The sequence below is a fragment of the Capra hircus genome, chromosome 12 (genome assembly GCF_001704415.2).
Source record: "Capra hircus breed San Clemente chromosome 12, ASM170441v1, whole genome shotgun sequence".
NCBI classification, from domain to species: Eukaryota; Metazoa; Chordata; class Mammalia; order Artiodactyla; family Bovidae; genus Capra; species Capra hircus.
The window spans coordinates 61423544-61443089 of record NC_030819.1 but is presented as its reverse complement, the minus strand read 5'-3'; the positions used below and the strand labels follow the sequence as shown (position 1 = coordinate 61443089).

Sequence of the window (19546 nt, the reverse complement as noted above, 5' to 3'; positions counted from 1 at the left end):
CACTGAAGACTTTTTAGACATGTCCTTGCCCCAGGCCTGAGCTGTGTGAGGTTCCAGGGAAAAGGAATGGAACTTTTGGTGGGCTGCCCTAGTGACAGGGTCTTCTGAGGGCCCGCAGGGTACCTTGGGGCGGCCCATCGCCATCCCCCCGGTTTCCCGGAAGTACCCCCCCGCCCCGACCTGGTCCTGCCGAGACTTGGAGCCAGGACGGGCGGCAGGGCCACTTTAAGGGCGGGCCGGGGGCGGGCGCCCCGCCGCTGGGGGCCCAGAGCCATTGGCGCGGGGCAGGCGGCTGACGAGGCAGGCTGGCTGCCAAGCTCCTCCCGCGGTGAGGCTGCTCCAGGACTCGCACGTGCGCAACGGGCTATGGCGGCCTCAATTACCGGCCCGGAGTTCGGCCAAACCCCAGGGCAGGTAAGAGGCTTAGGAGGAAGGGGAGGCAGCTGCGTTTATAACGGCGCGCCGGCAGGCGTGGGGCCCGTCGGGCGGTACAGCCCCGCTGGGTGCAGGCGAGCTCGTCGCGGGGACGGCCCGGGGGCCTTTGGGGGGCGCGAGCCAGTCCAGGACGCCTCCCTGGCAACCCGGCCGGCTCCTGCCCACCTCGAGGTCGAGGACGCGCTCGGTCACCTCAGGAGCGGAGGCCCGAGGAGGGAAGGGGACCAGGCCGTGTTGTCGTCACAGAGTCACCCCCTCGAGCTCTCGACGCTCGCCCATCACACTCATTTTCGGGGCCCCGGACCACCGGTGGGGCGACCCAAGGGCGAGACGTCTTGGGCTAGTGACCAGATAAAACGAGAAAGGCAGTTTTTATGTTTTCGCCTGAATCCTGTATACAAAAGTTGATTCCACACGTTTCAGTTTGGATATGGAGACTTTTAGTCACCATCTTGAATACGGGAAAGTTTTATCTTCAGGTCTCTAGTCTGCACAACTCGGGTGCCTTCTTTTTTCTTTCACTTTGCTCACTGGCGGGGTGTCCGGAGTGTCCTTGCACGCCCCCGACCCCCAAACCGGCTGACGCCTGTCGAGACCGTTGCCATTGGTGGGAAAAGACGGCTGCCCTCTTCCCAACATCCTCCCACCATCCTCCCACCCTATTCACAAATCTGCCCCTACCCTGGCCTCGGTTGGGCCGGGGGCGCACCTCATTTACCATATCCTCGGCAGAAATGCAGAATCATTTTTGTGACTCATTTTCGATAGTAATGAAAGGCGATTAGCAGCCCACCAGGAAGGAAGCATAAGCTAAACCCCACCCCACCCTAGGAAGCAAGGCTGTCTGCCGTTGACTCTCTTCTATTTCACGTCTTAATAAATGTGAGAGGGAAACCTGGGCGGTGTCGAGTTTTGTACCCCTGAGAGTGTTATGCATACTCCAGTCTCTTCACTCCTTGAGAACAAGCTTTCTGAACCGAATTACTACCACTTGGAAGTGGACCGTGTTTAAGAGGTTTTTGTAACTTTTTCAAAATGGAAGCACCTATCAGACTTCCCTCGTAGTCTAGTCGGTAAAGAATCTGCCTGCGATGCAGAAGACCGGCGTTCAATTCTTGGGTCGGGAAGATCCTCTGGAGAAGGAAATGGCAACCCATTCCAGTATTCTTGTCTGGCAGGCTACAGTCCATGGGGTTGCAAAGAGTCGGATACGACTTAGCAACTAAAGAGAGATTTAAACTCAGGAAAAACAGTATTTTGGGGGTGTGTGATTTGGCAGAGCTGCACACAATGGAATTCTGAATAAAATATCTGATGCCCAAGTAGTTAGTACATAGATAATTGTGGCTTTCCAACCTTAAGAGACCCCGAAGCCCCCACTGCACCCTTTGAGCAGCTTGCTCATTTCTCCAGCTGCTGCTGCTGCTAAGTCGCTTCAGTCGTGTCCGACTCTGTGCGACCCCATAGACGGCAGCCCACTATCTGTCCTGGGATTCTCCTGGCAAGAACACTGGCGTGGGTTGCCATTTCCTTCTCCAATGCATGAAAGTGAAAAGTGAAAGTGAAGTCGCTCAGTCGTGCCCGACTCTTAGCGACCCCATGGATTGCAGCCTACCAGGCTACTCCGTCCATGGGATTTTCCAGGCAAGAGTACTGGAGTGGGTTGCCATTGCCTTCTCCGATTTCTCCAGCTAGAGCTGCTTAAAGCCCTGACTTCTGGGGAAACTGGTGGCCAGCAAGCGCCCTAGTCAGGGCATGAGCCCGCCCAGCTCCTGCTGATTGTCAGCGCTGCTCCCAGTGATAAGAGTGACATAAATAACAGCTCACTAAAATGCAGGAGCCATTTGCTTTAAGCACTTCAGCACCTGCTGTTACTAATTAAGGGTTTAGCCTGCCACAGATTGCAAATGGAAATCCAGTGTTTTAAAAATGGCAGAGACTGGCGTGCCCTGCATGTTACCCTGATCTCAGTAATCAGAGTGGATGAAGAGCGTGGGTGATGATGGTGTGGCATTGTAAAAAACTGCCCACACTTAAGGGAGCTACACCAAGCTGTTTATCCCTGAGTGCTGGAATTAAATGCTTTTTATTTTCTCTTTGAATTTTCCAACCTCCCACAATGAATATGTATTGCTTTTGTTAAAGGAGTGCAGTAAACAATTCAGATAGGAAAAAAAAAAAATTCCACCGAATGAAGCCCAGCATCAGTTCAGGTTGTAATGCTCACAGGTGAAAATCTTAGAGGTACTAAAGGCAGTTTTCCAGAGCTGAATATACGAGAACGTTTTGTTCATTTTCCTTTTATTCTTATCAGTGGATTCTTCTCATCACCTGTGCTCATATTACACCATCAACAAGATATTTTTAACTGTATAAATATTCAAATTTAAGTTGATTAGAAGCTCTTCAATTAATATGAGTTACTTGGGGACAGTGGGGCAGTATTCTGATCTGATTTAGGAATGTGCTGATTTTGTAGGGCAGAGATGGAAGCTTTTGGCAGGAGAGCGAATCGGTTCTTCTCAGTACGGGTTTATTTCCTGCCCCTCTGTGTCCTGTTACAGGTTACAGAAGGGCCCGTGAGGGGTACTTTGCTTCCTCATCTCTTTCAGAATCTCTTTCTACCTCTCCTCAGTTTTGCCCCAGTACCTGGGTTCTGCCCATCAAACCTCGCTCTTCACTTTTCTCCACAAGACTAGCTGAGGAATTCTAGATAACTTAGAACTGAGCCTTTGAGCAGAATATTGCAGTGAGAAGCATTAGAGCTAACCAAGAAAGGGTTCACATTAGTAACTGATACACATTGTTCAAAACTTAACTTGCATTACCTGTGGCTTAAGTAATGAAGACAGCAGTTTGGTTTAGGGCTATTTTCACTGCCTGATGTAGACACATTTTCCTTCTAATTCTACTCTCCCCTTCCCATCTCCTTGATTTGATGAGTTCCATGTGCTCAAATTTGGTGTTACTTGGGATCATAGGGCAGTACTACCACCTGCAGGGCATTGTACAAACATTTCTCCTTAACAACAATCCTGTGATTTAAGTATTATTACCCTCCCGGCCAGATGAGGACTGCATAGGTATATTACTCAGAGATGCTAGTTAGTGACTGAACAAGGCAATGGATGCTGTTATACCTACTATGAAAGCCTTTGCTGCAAACTATCAAGATATTAAAAAAAATATGTTGTATATTAACACATATATATGAAATCTGGGAAAATAGTACTGATGAACCTATTTGCAGGGCTGGGATAGAGATGCGGTCACAGACAACCCATTTGTGGACACATTGAGGGAAGTAGAACATGGATGAATTGAGAGAGTAGCACTGACTTGTTTACACTATCATGTGTGAAATAGCTAGCTAGTGGGAAGCTGCTGTACAGCACAGGGCGCTGAGCTCAGTGCTCCAGTGGGGTGGGGTGGGGGGTGGGAGGGAGGACCGAGAGGCAGGGGATATATGTGTGCAGACAGCTGACTCACGTTGTTGTACAGTAGAAACTAACACAACATTGTAAAGCAGTTATACTCTAATTTTTTTTTAAAGGATCAGTAACAGCTTTAGTAGAACTGATCTTCCACTATTTGCCCTGTGTTGCAAGGATTGAAAGCCATTCTTTCTTAATAGCGAAAAGAGAAAAAAAAGATTCCTAGGATGTAAGAGAGCTGGTCTGTCTGTTCACCTTGAATTCCCAGCACAGCATCTGCCCTGGAGTAGGGACTCAGGAAATACCAATGGTGAGAATACTTGGACATCAGCTATATTTAAGCAAATACAATAAAAGTGGCAGGAGGTCTTAAAGGAGAAAAGAAACTTTACTACTAGAAAGGTCTGCAAGTGGTTCATAGCCCAGGACATCCTAGTTGATATGTGTTTTTTAGTATAATTAATAGCGCCCCCTTTGTTCTCATGAGTGTCAGTTTGGAAGGTAAATTAAATGGTCACCCCATATGTAGCAGGCACTTACTTTTGGACATTCATAGGTTGCTTCAGTTAACCTAGTTAATTGAAAAACGATAATCTAGTTACTCATTTTAGGACCCCTTGTTAATGATTGTTCCACTGCTTGGCATTTGGTTCACAAGGGATTGTGATGGTGTAAAAGAAACCCTGTGTCCCAGTGGAGATTCACAAATACTCTTCACTCAAAAGCATCATGGTGGCTTAGAGTCCCACTTCCTCCAAGTATTAATGGAAATGAAGAATGTTGACAAAATTAAAAGGAAACACTCTAAAAGGGTCCTGATACTCTCTACTGTAGAAATTCCAGATTTCAGAATTCACTTAAGAGTGTTAATGCTATCTTCTTAGAATGTAGGAGGACATGAAGCTGGTGACATGAGTTGATGTTAGGCTATGAAAGGCCTAATATCAAATAATAATATTGAATTGTTACTCTGTTTAAAATAGAGTGGGGCAGGAGAATGGAATTGGCTCATGATGATCAATTAAGCACACCTATCGACATTCCGGCCTCCCCAGTCTACCTGGCAAGAGTTGCTTAACAGTGTGCTGATACCTTTAGCAAGTAAATATTGAAAAGACAAAAAAAAGCAGAGGTGGTATTCTAAATTAGAAGTCCATGGAGACATATATTCAGTTCATTTCAGTTCAGTTGCTCAGTAGTGTCTGACTCTTTGTGACCCCATGAACTGCAGCATGGCAGTCTTCCCTGTCCATCACCAACTCCCAGAGCTTGCTTAAACTCATGTCCTTCAAGTCGGTGATGCCATCCAACCGTCTCGACCTCTGTTGTCCCATTCTCTTCCAGCCTGCAGTCTTTGCCAGCATCAGGGTCTTTTCCAAGGAGTCAGTTCTTTGTATCAGGTGGCCATAGGATTGGAGCTTTACCTTCAGCATCAGTCCTTCCAATGAATATTCAGGACTGATTTCCTTTAGGATTGACTGGTTCGATCTCCTTGAAGTCCAAGGGACTCCCAAGAGTCTTCTCCAACACCACAGTTTAAAAGCATCAATTCTTCAGCACTCCGCTTTCTTTATAGTTCAACTCTCACATCCATACATGACTACTGGAAAAACCATAGCTTTGACGAGATGGACCTTTGTCAGCAAAGTAATGTCTCTGCTTTTTAATAAGCTGTCTAGATTGGTCATAACTTTTCTTCCAAGGAGCAAGCATCTTTTAATTTCATGGCTGCAATCACCATATGCAGTGATTTCGGACCCCCCCACCCCCACCCCAAAAGTCTGTCACTGTTTCCACTGTTTCCCCATCTATTTGCCATGGAGTGATGGGGCTGGATGCCATGATCTTAGTTTTCTGAATGTTGAGTTTTAAGTCAACTTTTTCACTTTCTTTCACTTTCGTCAAGACGCCCTTTAGTTCTTTGTTTTCTGCCATAAGTGTGGTGTCATCTGCATATCTGAGGTTATTGATATTTCTCCGGCAATCTTGATCCAGTTTGTGCTTCATGCAGCCTGGCATTTCTCATGATGTACCCTGCATATAAGTTAAATAAGCAGAGTGACAGTATGCATCCTTGACCTACTCCTTTCCCAATTTGGAACCAGTCTGTTGTTCCATGTCCAGTTCTAACTGTTGCTTCTTAACTGTTGCTTCTTGACCTGCATGCAGATTTCTCAGGAGGCAGGTCAGGTGGTCTGGTATTCCCATCTCTTGAAGAGTTTTCCACATTTTGTTGTGATCTACACAAAGGTTTTGGTGTAGTCAATAAAGCAGAGATATACCTTTTTTGGTATTCTCTTGCTTTTTTGATGATCTAACGGATGTTGGCAATTTGATCTGTGGTTCCTCTGGCTTTTCTAAATCCAGCTTGAACATCTGGAAGTTCACAGTTCATGTACTTTTAAAGCCTGGCTTGGAGAATTTTGACCCAAGCTTGCCCGTGAGTGTCCAGGAGTCTCTGGTGGAAGCGTGGGAGGGTGCTGGCCTGCTGCAGGGTTGGGGGCACTGAGTATATAGCACTGCCTGCATGGGACCTTTTGAAAGAGGTCGCCATTATCTTCATTACCTCCACCATAGTTTGGCCTCAGGTCAAATAACACAGGAGACCCAGTTTCGATCCCCGGGTTGGGAAGATCCCCTGGAGAAGGAAATGGCAACCCCACTCCAGTATCCTTGCCTGGAAAATCCCATGGAGCTTGGTGGGCTACAGTCCATGGGGTCTCAAAGAGACAAGACTGAGTGACTTCACTTCTTCACTTCAAATAACTGGGAGGGAACACAGACCCACCCTTCAGCTGAAAATTGGATTAAAGATTTACTGTGGGTGGCCCCACCCATCAGAACAAGACCCAGTTTCCCCCTCGGTCAGTCTTTCCCATCAAGAAGCTTCCATAAGCCTCTTATCCTTCTCCATCAGAGAGCAGACACACTGAAAACCACAATCACAGAAAACTAACCAATGTGATCACATGGACCACAGCCTTGTCTAACTCAGTGAAACTATAAGCCATGCAATGTAGGGCCACCCAAGATGGATGGGTCATGGTGGAGAGTTCTGACAAAACGTGGTCCACTGGAGAAGGGAATGGCAAACCACTTCAGTATTCTTGCCTTGAGAACCCCATGAGCAATATGAAAAGGCAAAAAGATATGACACTGAAAAATGAAGTCCTCAGGTCAGTAGGTGCCCAATATGCTATTGGAGATCAGTGGAGAACTCCAGAAAGAATGAAGAGATGGAACCAAAGCAAAAACAACACCCAGTTATGGATGTGACTGGTGATGGAAGTAAAGTCCAATGCTGTGAAGAACAGTATTGCATAGGAACCTGGAATGTAAGGTACATGAAGTGAAGTGAAGTGAAGTCACTCAGTCGTGTCTGACTCTTTGCGGCCCCATGGACTATAGCCTATCAGGCTTCTCTGTCTATGGGATTTTCCAGGCAAGAATACTGGAGTAGGTTGCCATTTCCTTCTCCAGGGATCTTCCCTACCCAGGGATCGAACCTGGGTCTCCCACATTGTAGGCGGACACTTTGCCATCTGAGCCACCAGGACAGGTAAGATACATGAATCAAGGCTAATTGAAAGTGGTCGAACAGGAGATGGCAAGAGTGAATGTTGACATTTTGGAATCAGCAAACTAAAATGGACTGGAATAGATGAATTTAACTCAGATGAGCATTATATCTACTACTGTGGGCAAGAATCCCTTAGAAGAAATGGAGTAGCCCTCATAGTCAACAAGAGAGTCCAAAATGCAGTACTTTGATACAATCTCAAAAATGACAGAATGATCTCTGTTCATTTCCAAGGCAAACCATTCAATATCACAGTAATAATGCTGAATAAGCTGAAGTTGGATGGTTCTGTGAAGACCTACAAGGCCTTCTAGAACTAACACCCAAAAAAGATGTCCTTTTCATTGTGGGGTACTGGAATGCAAAAGTAGGAAGTCAAGAAATACCTGGAGTAACGGGCAAATTTGGCCTTAGAGTACAGAATGAAGCAGGGAAAAGGCTAACAGAGTTTTGCCAAGAGAACTCACTGGTCATAGCAAACACCCTCTTCCAACAACACAAGGGAAGACTCTACACATGGACATCACCAGATGGTCAACACCAGAATCAGATTGATTATATTCTTTGCACCCAAAGATGGAGAAGCTCTATAGTCAGCAAAAACAAGACTGGGAGCTGACTGTGGCTCAGACATATATTAATAACAACCAAATGCAGTGCTTTGTCCTTAATGGGATCTTGATTTGAAGAGGATCTGAACATTAAAAAAAAAAAAAATCTGCAGGAAAGCTTGAAATTTAGAAAGCAGATGGAATCAAGTTGCTACTAAAACAAAAGTAGAAAAAAACCCCACACCTTAAAAGACATGGAGAAGAGAAATAAAGCCCAGGTAAAACAATTCTAGTGACAGTCCAGGCCTAATGTTTGCAGAAAGGAACATGAAATGGGCCCAAGGGCACTTCCCTGGTAAAGAATTAGCCGTCTGCAGAACCCTGGGCCAACTGGGACCCTGGAGTTCTTTACTCGGGACTCTCCCCCTTCATTCCTACTACAGCCAGAACATGGGGCTTACAAGCCAAGAGCCAAACCCAGGCACTGCTTTTTCTAAAGAAAATGAATTCTATCTGAGTCATGGGCTCCTGGTATTGGTAGTTTCCAGATGTCTACAGCTGACAAGAATGGAAGGAAAGCCAGCTCTCTCTACCCCGGAGGGGAAAAAAAAACAAAGTGCTTGGTTTTTAGAGTAAAGCCCGCCTTTATTTAGACATATAGCCAGTCCCAGTCTCGTTGCTGTCCAGCCTTTCTTCCACCATCCCTCCCACTCATATCAAACCCACAGTCGGTGGTTCCTTTAAAAGAAATAGTAACTGGGGAAGCAGACCACCTCACCTTCAGAGAAAACTGCTCACACTGTTTCAACTGAGTCCTTGATTCATATTTATGTTTGGATAACCAAGAATGGCAGACAGCTGTTCCAGGTATAGGTGATAAAGATGGTAGGAAAAACTTTTAAAATTTATAATTTGTATCTTTAGAGGGGATATCATATCCTAAATATTTCAGACTATGATCAATTATCAAAGGAAAAAAATATTAGAAATGAACAATTCACATTAAATCTGGTAAAAATCTTTAAAATAGGACTAAAGCTTGAGCTACTAATATGAACAATAAACTTAAGTCTCTCAGAAGCTGAGACATGAAAGATCAATTTAGGATGCCCAGCATCTAACAGACTGTTCCTAAGGACAGAGACAACAGGAGGAAATGACCAAAGAAATAATAGAAGGAACTTTCTAGAGCTGAAGATCCATTGAGTGCCAAGGGAGCTGAGTAAGGCCCATACCCAGACACATCCTAGAAAATGATCAGAGTCCACAGCATGAGAGGAAAGCACTAAAAGAAAAACAAGGCAGCCTTTTCTTTTCATTAGCAACTCTGGATGCAAGAAGGCAATGACCCAGTATCTTCAGAGTTCAGAGATAAAGAGATTCTAACTTGTTAGAGTATTTTGATTAGAAAACTAGCATTGAATTGTGAGCCCTAATGCCACCAAAGAACATAAATAAGAAGTTTTAACTCTTAACATTGTAGGAGCAACAGGAGGGAAAAGGAAAATTTGCTCAGCCTAACAGAAAGCTTGGGGAAAGAGAAACAAACTTATAGTGAATGGAAAACCTGAGATAACAAATGAATAAGACCATTTCATGTTAAGTTATAAATGTTTCACAGTTAAAGTCAGTTAATTAATTACATTGTATTGATTACCTTAATTAATGTTCATTAACTAGTGCCGTTAGTGTAATTACTTATTAAAAACTTAGTAATTATATATAAACAAATCTGATGGAAAAAACAAAAATTCAAATATATGTTACTTGCAAAATTCATACAAAATCAAAATGATAAGGAAAGCCTCAAAATAAGGGGTGCAAAAAACTAACTGCTGAATATCAGAAAAAAATAAAATTTCAGATGAAAAGCATTAAACAAATAGATATATTTTATATATAGTTTATTCTCAATATAGTTAGCAATATATGATAGTTATATGTTAATACATACTGAATAAACATTATAGATCAGTATATAGTATATATGAAGTATTACAGTTATGTATTTGTATGAATATATGAAATTATTAGGAACTTTTATGTACCTAATCCATAGTTATACACAGAGTCCATAGAAATCGATGAATTGACAAACCATATTTAGAGAGGGACAATTTATACATCTGCTTCATAAACTGAAAAATCAAATAGACCTAAAGTAAATGAGACAGCAATGAACAAGTTTAATCTGAAAGCTATGTAAAGACTATATGCCCAACGGAAATATGCAGTCTTTTTCAAGTATCCATGTAACATTGCTGCTGCTGCTGCTATCCATGTAACATTAAGCATCGTATATTAAGTCACAGAGAAAATACCAACCAGTTCTTAAAAGAAGTCATGTTGGGTACATCCACTGATGACAATGCACTGAAACAAGAAATGAGTCAATAGCCCCCAAAATTAAAAAAAGAAGAAAACCACTAACCACCTGACAATAACTTCGTTATATAGGTGTTTAAAATAACACTTATTTTACTAGTAAGCAGTAAGGAACAAGAAAGGCAGTCTAAAACTTAACTTTATAAAGTGACTTCAAGCCGAGATTTCACAGACAAGTTTTACCCAAACTTTAAAGTGATAATTTCTTCTTTTATAAAACATTCAAGACCATGGAATAGTTTTGAAGCTTTCTATTTCTTCAAGGCTGGCATAACCTTGATACCCAAGCCAGATAAGTCAGTACCATAAAACAAAATTATATCCAGTTTTACGTATGAACATAGATTCAAAAATCTAAAATAAAGGAATCTGTTTGCATTAAGCATAGGTTTATCCCAGTAATTCAATGATGACTCGACATTAGGAAATCTATTAATGTAATTCACTAATGGATGACAGGAGAAAAAAATACAATCATGTTGATACTGAAAAAGCTGTTGATAAATTTTAGCACCCATTTCCTATTTAAAATTCTTAGCCTCCAAATAGAGAACTATTTAACTTGGCAAAGGGTATTGACCTTCAGTAGTGGTAAAAACATTTGAAATATTCCCATTATAGAAAGTCAGGAACAAGACAAGCATGCTCAGTTCACTCCTGCTATTTACTGTTGTTTTGAATGTCCTGTGTGTGAGTGTTAAGTCGCTTCAGTTGTGTCCAACTCTTTGCAGTCCTATGGACTGGAGCCCTCTTGGCTCCTTTGTCCATGGGATTCTCCAGGCAAGAATACTGGAGTGGGTTGCCATGCCCTCCAGGGGATCTTCCCAATCCAGAGATCAAACCCACATCTTTTATGTCTCCTGCATTGGCAGGCAGGTTCCTTACCACTGCCGCCTGGAAAGCCACCTGGAAAGCCCTTTGAATGTCCTAGCCATGCTTTAAGATCAGTAAGTAAAAGACATAAATTCTGGAGACAGGGATAAAGATGTCATTTTTAAAGACTATATGATAACCTATCAAGGAAATCGAAGAATCGGCTAAAAAATATTGGAACTAAATGGAGAGTACCTTTAAGTACTTGAAGCAAATTCCTTATACAGAAATTGATAGTGCTTCTCTCTGTCAGGATAATCAATCAGGAAGTATAGTGAGAACATGTATCTCTTTTACGTTGATTCTGAAATCTTGAAAAATCTAGGAATCAATGTGTGAAGACACTTGAAAAATCTATGTGAAGATAACTAGAAAACTGAAGCTCCGGTATTTTGACCATCTGGTGTGATGAGCCGACTCATTGGATAAGACACTGATGTAGGAAGAGACTGAATCCAGGAGAATACTGTCCTAGAAGATGAGATGGTTAGATGGCATCACCGACTCAACGAACATGAGTTTGAGCAAACTGAGAGATGGTGAAGGACCGGAAATCTTGGCGTGCTGTAGTCCGTGGGGTTGCAGAGTCAGACATGACTTAGCCACTGAGCAATAACAACAAGAAAAATGAACAACATAAGACCGGATTTCTCTGAGTCATACTTCCTAAATAGGGAGATGTAATACCATAATGATAGTCCCTAATTAATCTTAAGAATAAATGCCAACCTTAATCAAAATTTTAACAGGACTCCTTATGGAACTTGACAAGCTGATGATAAAATTCTGTAGGAAGAAACATTGTGAGAAAATATCTAAGGACAAAATAGAAAAATAGTAAAGAGGCAACCTTATGCTCTAGCAAATATAAAACATAAAGAGCTAGTAATTAGTGTGCTATTAACCAGGAATAGGCAAATAGATCAATGCATCAGAATGAAGTCCCCCCAAATTTACATACATACATACTTATATAATACATATATATGACATTTGAACTATTAAGAGAAGTTTAGCTTATTCATTAATGCTGTTCTTTGACATTTTAACTGGGTTGTATTTAATGTCTGTATAGAATAAAGTACAGAAATGAAAGGTGAAGATGGAAATTCTATTTTTTCTAACTAAATGTGCTTGAAAATATCCCCAAATGAAAATAAAGAACGTTTTTTATTCCTAATCTTGGAATTTGAATAGCATGTATATTCCATTCAAAGAAAGTATTTGGTTTGAGTATTTCTTAGAATTGGGGGATTTAAATCTTTCTCTGTTCTTTGACATGTGTGTTTCATCAAAATCAGTGATACATTCCAATTAAACTGTTTTAAATGAAAAAAAAATCATATTTTCTCAACAGCAAGACTGCAAAAGCCATGCTATTTGCTAAACTATCTTTCTGGAACCTTTGATGAAGTATTAATTTTCTATCTAAAAACATTTTGTTTTCTACTAATAACTTTAATTTAGATGTCCTCTAAATAGTAATTTAAAATAAGCATATAAACTTGTATAAACAAGCAAGAAAGTAGTATTAAGAGAGAAACAAACTTTAAAATTGCTAAGCACCTAATAAATGCTTTCATCCAGGACATTCAATATCTTAAGTAAAAATTTTGTGGCGAGTTCTTTCTCAAAAATGAAACTTGTACATTGTAATCACTCTGTTAAATAAAAGCACATTTTGTACATATATACATGTATATACATATGTATATATATATCTATGCGTGCACATGCACACACACACACACACACACACAAATCATGTGGGAGAGGCACCAGCATGGTTCTCTCATTAATAAACAGGTTTTCCAGCAGGGTGGACAATTGGAGAACTGGACCAAAAGAACCTTATCTGTTGTTAATAGGATGAGAAAGAGACTTGTAGGACAACCACAGTAGAATGGTATTTGCAAGCAAAACTTGTAAAAATAGCATGACTTTCAAATCTGTTCAGTACCTAGGTTCTAAGGACATAAGATGAATAGCTTCTGCCCTTGATGTATGCTTATAGTTGGCCATTCAGTCCAGCTGAATAGTCAGTCATTGGCTGTTTGTAACCTTTATTTATTTTCTCATACATGGTGACTTGTTCTCTATGCCTAGACATTGTGTGTCTGCTTTTTTTTCCTTCTCTTTCAGGCAAATATAGACCTCTTATTAGTGGGTGATGTCACAGTTCATTACCTGGCTGATACTGTACAGAAATTATTTTCAAATATAGCAAAAGTCACCATCATCATTAGTGACGTGAAGAAGGCAGCAGCACTTGTGGATGACTGCACATTTGACATGGTTTTCCTGAAGCTGACTTCTCCACCAACTGCTGAGGAGCTGGAAGTGGTCAAATTAATTAGGTAAAATCTTGACTCTATATCTTTAGAGTAGTTTTTATTAAAACTTGCTTCTATAAAAATCCTTAGAAGATGATACTATTCTACTTTAATTTTTAAGGTGAGAGATATTTTCAAGGGCAAAATCTCTATTATGCCTTTGTTTTTACGGCCAGTTTGGCATACTATTATAAGAATTGTCATTTTAACTTCAAAAGTAATAGGTGAGGGTATAAGAATTAATTGGTCATAAAAATTTATTTGGTATATAATGCTTCCCTTAATTTGATAGGCACTCCTTTTTAATAATGATGTCATTAGCATGGCATATCTTTTCAGAGTTCATGAATTGTTATAGCAGATACTAAAGCAGATGACCACTCTGGGTCATGATGGCTGTGGGCTGAAGGTGTCTCTCTCAAGAAATGTCCTGATGTGAAAGAGCCATGAGGCTCTGTATCCACTGAGTCCAAATCAATACAGATTCCATTACTCTTGTTTCATCCAGCAGATCCATAGATGTTCTTCTGTTTGACCCACTTCTATCTGGAGTCTAGAGGTGAAGAGTTAGGTTCTTCCTTGCCTGATTACATATGATTTTGAGTCGTTTAGGATGTTTTTAAATAGGGTTAGGTGAGATTGAATGTGTTTTCCTTCTGTGAGAAGACTCAATGAAGAGTAATTGCAAATAAGATTGATATATGTTTAGGGACTTATCATTACAGGAGAGGTCTTTCTAGACCAAAGAAGAAAGTTCAGAGCAACACTGTAATCCCAGAATGAAAAGGGGCAAGAATATTACATTAGGAGAAAAGAAAGATGGGACTGGGAAAAAGCCAGAGCCACTGGTTACTTGTTAAAGACAAGACAGAAGACAGACCCTGCTCCTGGGGTCTTGGAACTTTTGGTCTTATGAATTTCGTTGGCTTTCTACTCAGAATATGAGCTAAACAAACCAGGCAAATTACCTCAAATAGGATTTCACTTCCAAAACATAGTGTGTACAATCTTCTTTCTGAAGATATGCCTATTTTACTAATACATCTGTTCAAAAAGGCTCCTAAACATAGAGTACCTCTCATTGAAGGTGCATAGTAATATCTGACTTATATAGCATTTTAAGGAATTTACGACAGCTTTATGACGGCAGGGCTTCATCCTTCCTACTCAGCAGATTAGAAACCTGAGGCTGAAGTGACTTTCATGAGACCACATGGCTTGTGTTCTCACAACTCAGACTAGAATTCTTTATTCTTCCCTTCCCATTCTTTCTTCTAAAAGTCTGTAATGATCTGGCTGTTTACACCTCTGAGATCCTGTAAATGCCAAACTTACTCTAAACTAGACATATTCTGGAAGAGCAGTGGACCAGCTGGGTGGCTGACCTCGCTTCATTCCAGGGGCCAGAGTCTAGCCGTGCTCCTCCAAAGGTGGTAAAGGCCTCATGTATGCACATGATTGAGGCTACATTTTGAACAGGATAAGATTAAAGTTACGTTGAAGAACAGGCTTTACATCTAGTCACAGTTGTTAAAAGCTTCAGGGACAGAGGAGAGAGCCTCTGTGTGATCCTTCCCTCTGTGGATTCTTTCTCTGCTCTGAATAGCATAGCTTAAGATGTGTTAGCAGAGAGAAGAAGGCAGATAAAGGAACTATATATACAGACTATTTTGCTGTAAAATCTTTTTTTTGAAAAAAAAAAAAAAAAGATAATTTGTCAAGTACACTTGAATTTGGTTTTCTCTCTCTCTTTTTTTTGGTCTCATTATGTTATTCTCAATATTCAGTTTAGGTATTGACTAATACTAGGTATTCCGTATTTTGCTCTAGGTATGGGTATGTGAGCATACCTCAGAAGGACCATGAGTCCTAACTTTTGTGTTCCTCTTTGAAAAAGGGACAAAGCCTTCTTTATGGAAGCTTTGTGTTTCCTGATACTGACCTCAGCAGCTGGAAATGTCTCTGAAATTCCCTTTCTTGTCCTCAGAACTGTTATGACTTTATGACTTATTTATACCCTTATGGACCATGTTTATATTTTGAGGCTATACATTTTCTTAGGATAATGAGTCTCATGAACATCTTGCCCCATTTATAAGGCATTAAATCTTGATCTTTCCTAGAACACTTTATCTCATGAGTTTTGGGCTAACGTTAAATGACTAAGCCAAGATAAAGGGTTTCAGCTTAGCTTTTATATGCTGTATTTTGGATTTTTCCCCTTAGAGCTTTGTTGTTGTTCTGTTATATCTCAAAATCTGGATAGGTTCAGGAAAATATAGAAGTATTTACCTTACTCATCTCTCTTTGGGCACTTACGTGCCCTGCCAGTAAGTAAAGAACTGGTCCATGTGTATTTTCAGTGTCAGAGCACATGATCACAAATATATGTATATCTATAATACATATCAATGTCTATTGAAAATAAGAATGAATGTACTCTGTTAGCTATATAAACTTCTTTTAGGATAAAATGCAAGCCAGCTCATTAAAAAGATTTTAAAATTTATTCTTACAGAAGAACTGTGGTTTTGGCCTGGGACTAATCATGAAACAGTTTTAAATATTCATAAAAGTAATAGTACTTTATACTCTGACATCCTCAAGAATGATGGCACGTCTCAATTATAGGTTGACATTCCTAGTTGAGTTCAGTTAAGTCAGTCATGTCCGACTCTTTGCAACCCCATGGACTGCAGCACGCCAGTCTTCCCTGTCCATCACCAACTCCTGGACCTTGCTCAAACTCATGTTCGTTGAGTCGGTGATGCCATCCAACCATCTCATCCTCTGTCATCCCCTTCTGCCTTCAATCTTTCCCAGCATCAGGGTCTTTTCCAATGAGTCGGCTCTTCACATCAGGTGGCTGAAGTATGAGAGCTTCAGCTTTAGCATCAGTCCTTCCAGTGAATATTCAGGGCTGATTTCCTTTAGGATGGACTGGTTGGATCTCCTTGCAGTCCAAGGGACTCTCAAGAGTCTTCTCTTAACACCACAGTTCAAAAGCATCAATTCCTTGGCGCTCAGCTTTCTTTATAGTCCAACTCACATCTGTACATGTCTACTGGAAAAACCATAGCTTTGACTAGACGGACCTTTGTTGGCAAAGTAATGTCTCTGCTTTTTAATATACTGTCTAGGTTGGTCATAGCGTTTCTTCTAAGGAGCAAGCATCTTTTACTTTCATGGCTGCAGTCACCATCTGCAGTGATTTTGGAGTCCCCCCAAAATAAAGTCTGTCACTGTTTCCCTATCTATTTGCCATGAAGTGATGGGACTGGATGCCACAATCTTAGTTTTCTGAATGTTGAGTTTTAAGTCAACTTATTCACTCTCCTCTTTCATTAAGAGGCTCCTTAATTATTCTTTTTGATCTTGATGTCATTTCATGAATACATTCTTATTGAGCCAGATGAACTCAGATACCACCCAGTGGTAAAGTATTTTAAGATGATCTCAAGATTCATATTCTTGGTTCCAGAATTTCAGGAGTGGTTGACCCTTGGCACAGGTCATTTCTCAAAACTGAGCCAAATTCAGAAGGCAGACACTTGGTAATTCGATGCATCCAGACACTCTGTCTTACAAAGGCCAGGGCAGAGCATCAGTGTATGTTGCAGACTCATCCACTGTGCTTGCATCCTGTTTGGCATTGTGATATTCCAGTCCATGAACTCTCTGAGGTCCTTCAAACTCTTGTGATTCTTGTGAGCTCAGAGCAGTACAGCAATAGGGAGGGAACACAAAATGTGCTTCCATCTGCTCAGTCAGCAAATCAAGTTTGATTCTGTTTCATTTTTTCCCATATAGATCCAGTTGTCTGATCAGTTAACTTATTGCTTCATTTAAGAAACCCAATCTCGTGAGCCGCAGGTTGTCCTGTTATGTTCCCAAATTCCAGGACATCCTTGACTTGTCAGTGCTGCTCAGAAAATCCGATCAGCCAGTCTGCATGACCTGAATTCTTGACAGTAAACACTGTAACAACAAAACATCTAAGTAGTTTTCCTAAAAGCATTATTCATAAACATAAAGTCATGGAATAAAAATTTAAAAAAAACAACATTATCCTATAAGAACTGGGGAACATTCTAGATGTTTATTGTTTCTAGCATCACGTCATCTGGTGAACCTGACTTAGGGTTGCAGCAGAAATTCTTCTGACAAAAAGCACGCTGTGAGCAGGGAACACCAGCCTTCACTATTGGGAAGAAATCATTGCATTTTATCGCAGGAGCCCTAGTAGTAGCAAGTAAACTCACAGTTTTCATATTTATAGAAAAACTCTTAATTTTCTCACGAAAATGCTTGTTGTTTTAATTAATTAATAAAGGATATTACTTGTTACAAAGACCAAACTATACCATGCCAGGTTAACTTGATTGCATTGGGCCCACAGGCAGCATAATGGAAACAGTTCTCAGAGAGGCTGCTCCTCAAAAATGACACTGGCTTTTGTCTTTTGAAATCCTTGCGCTATAAAGGAAGTGCATTTTAAAATGTCCCCTGGCTTCATATGGACTTAAAAGAACCTTTTGTTTCTCCTATTAGATGATAGATTTCAGAGGCCAGCTGGGCTTTCCTGAGGTTCTTCGATCATCAGAGTGTACAACTCAGCTCAAAACACCTTCGTATGATCTTTTTATTTTTTTGTTCCAGCTACCAGGGACTGGACTTGGAGATGGGGACCAGGCTGGGGTGGGCACTGCTTCAGGGTGAGCTTATAGCAGCCTCCAGTTGCAGAGGTTGCTGGAGATGGACGTGTAGGGATGGACACTAGAACATCAACAGCCAGTCTTGTGTACGGAGGAAGCATCATGTCATTTCAGCAGTGTATGTGGTGAAACCAGGGGAAATAAAGTATCCCTAGCAAGCTGCAGATGTTTAAAATCTCAGGAGACCTCAACTGAGAAAGTGTTCATAAGGTCTCAGAACTTGCAATTTGGCTTTGGCAAGTGAAAGAAGTGCTATCAGTTGAGGTGGAGGAAGGAGATTTTTGTTGTATTTTGGTGTTGCTTAGTTTTGCATTAAGGAACATTCATTTAGTGGAAAGAGGACCTTTTTTGGTGACCCTGGATACTAGAAACTCTTTCAGCTTATTGATTTGTACAGAATGTGATTGAGAAGCTGATCTGTGGACCAGAGTGTTGGATTCTGGGAACTCTATTGATTGCTGGAGTTCCTGTACAATTAGGGCTTCACCGGCAGGGGAAGTGTTTGGGTTGGTAATTGATTCTGTTCTCTTGACAAATCCAGGAATTCCAACTCCGTTTGTAAAGCTGGAAATTCATCAGGGTATAAAAATCCATATATCCAAATATGACCTGTTTTCTAGTCAGTAAAATCAATTGAAAAGTAGAAACAGGATTATTTCTAAAAGGAGAGAATCTGCTTTTTAAAACTTCTCTAATTCTAGAATATTTTAACTTACCATGATGTATTTTTTCATGAACCTGGAAAGTGTTTTTTATTTCAAAAGTTGGCCTAAACTACCCACTAAGTTTCTATCTGTTCAGTCCGTTTGTGCCTCCCACCTCATCCTGTTAGCCATACCCCTGGTATACTCTACACTTTTTCATCACTTACAAAATAGATATGAAAAACTTACATCATGGCAGGGGTTAGTCTCTCCTCCTCACCCCCACTGTACACACTGCTCCCTGCCGTCCACACCGTGCCCCTGCCGTCCACACCGCTCCCCGCCGTCCACAGCACACCGTGTGCTAATGGGCCTTTCTTAGTGTCACGTCAGTCTGTGGTCAAATTCTACCTTCCCTCCCACACTTGCCTGTTTTGACAGTAGAACAACTTCCTGAGCTTTTCATTTCCTCATAGAAACCATATTAAGTTTCCTCTCTTCTTTCCTCTCTTCTCTTTCAGCCCACATTCTCATTCAGAATTCATAGCAAAGAGTCAACCCTGAATAGATCTCAGTAGCGTGATTGTCACATTTTA

General features: G+C 41.1%; 1 protein-coding gene across 1 annotated transcript in view; it reads left to right on the top strand.

The window, feature by feature from the left end:
* The window catches only part of LOC102186027 (spermatogenesis- and oogenesis-specific basic helix-loop-helix-containing protein 2), a 38649-nt gene continuing 19469 nt past the window's right edge, over nucleotides 367-19546 (top strand). The window contains exons 1-2 of the mRNA XM_018056309.1: nucleotides 367-828; nucleotides 13401-13615. Of these exons, the coding sequence (XP_017911798.1) occupies nucleotides 367-828; nucleotides 13401-13615 (677 nt within the window). The remainder of the gene's footprint in view (nucleotides 829-13400; nucleotides 13616-19546) is intronic.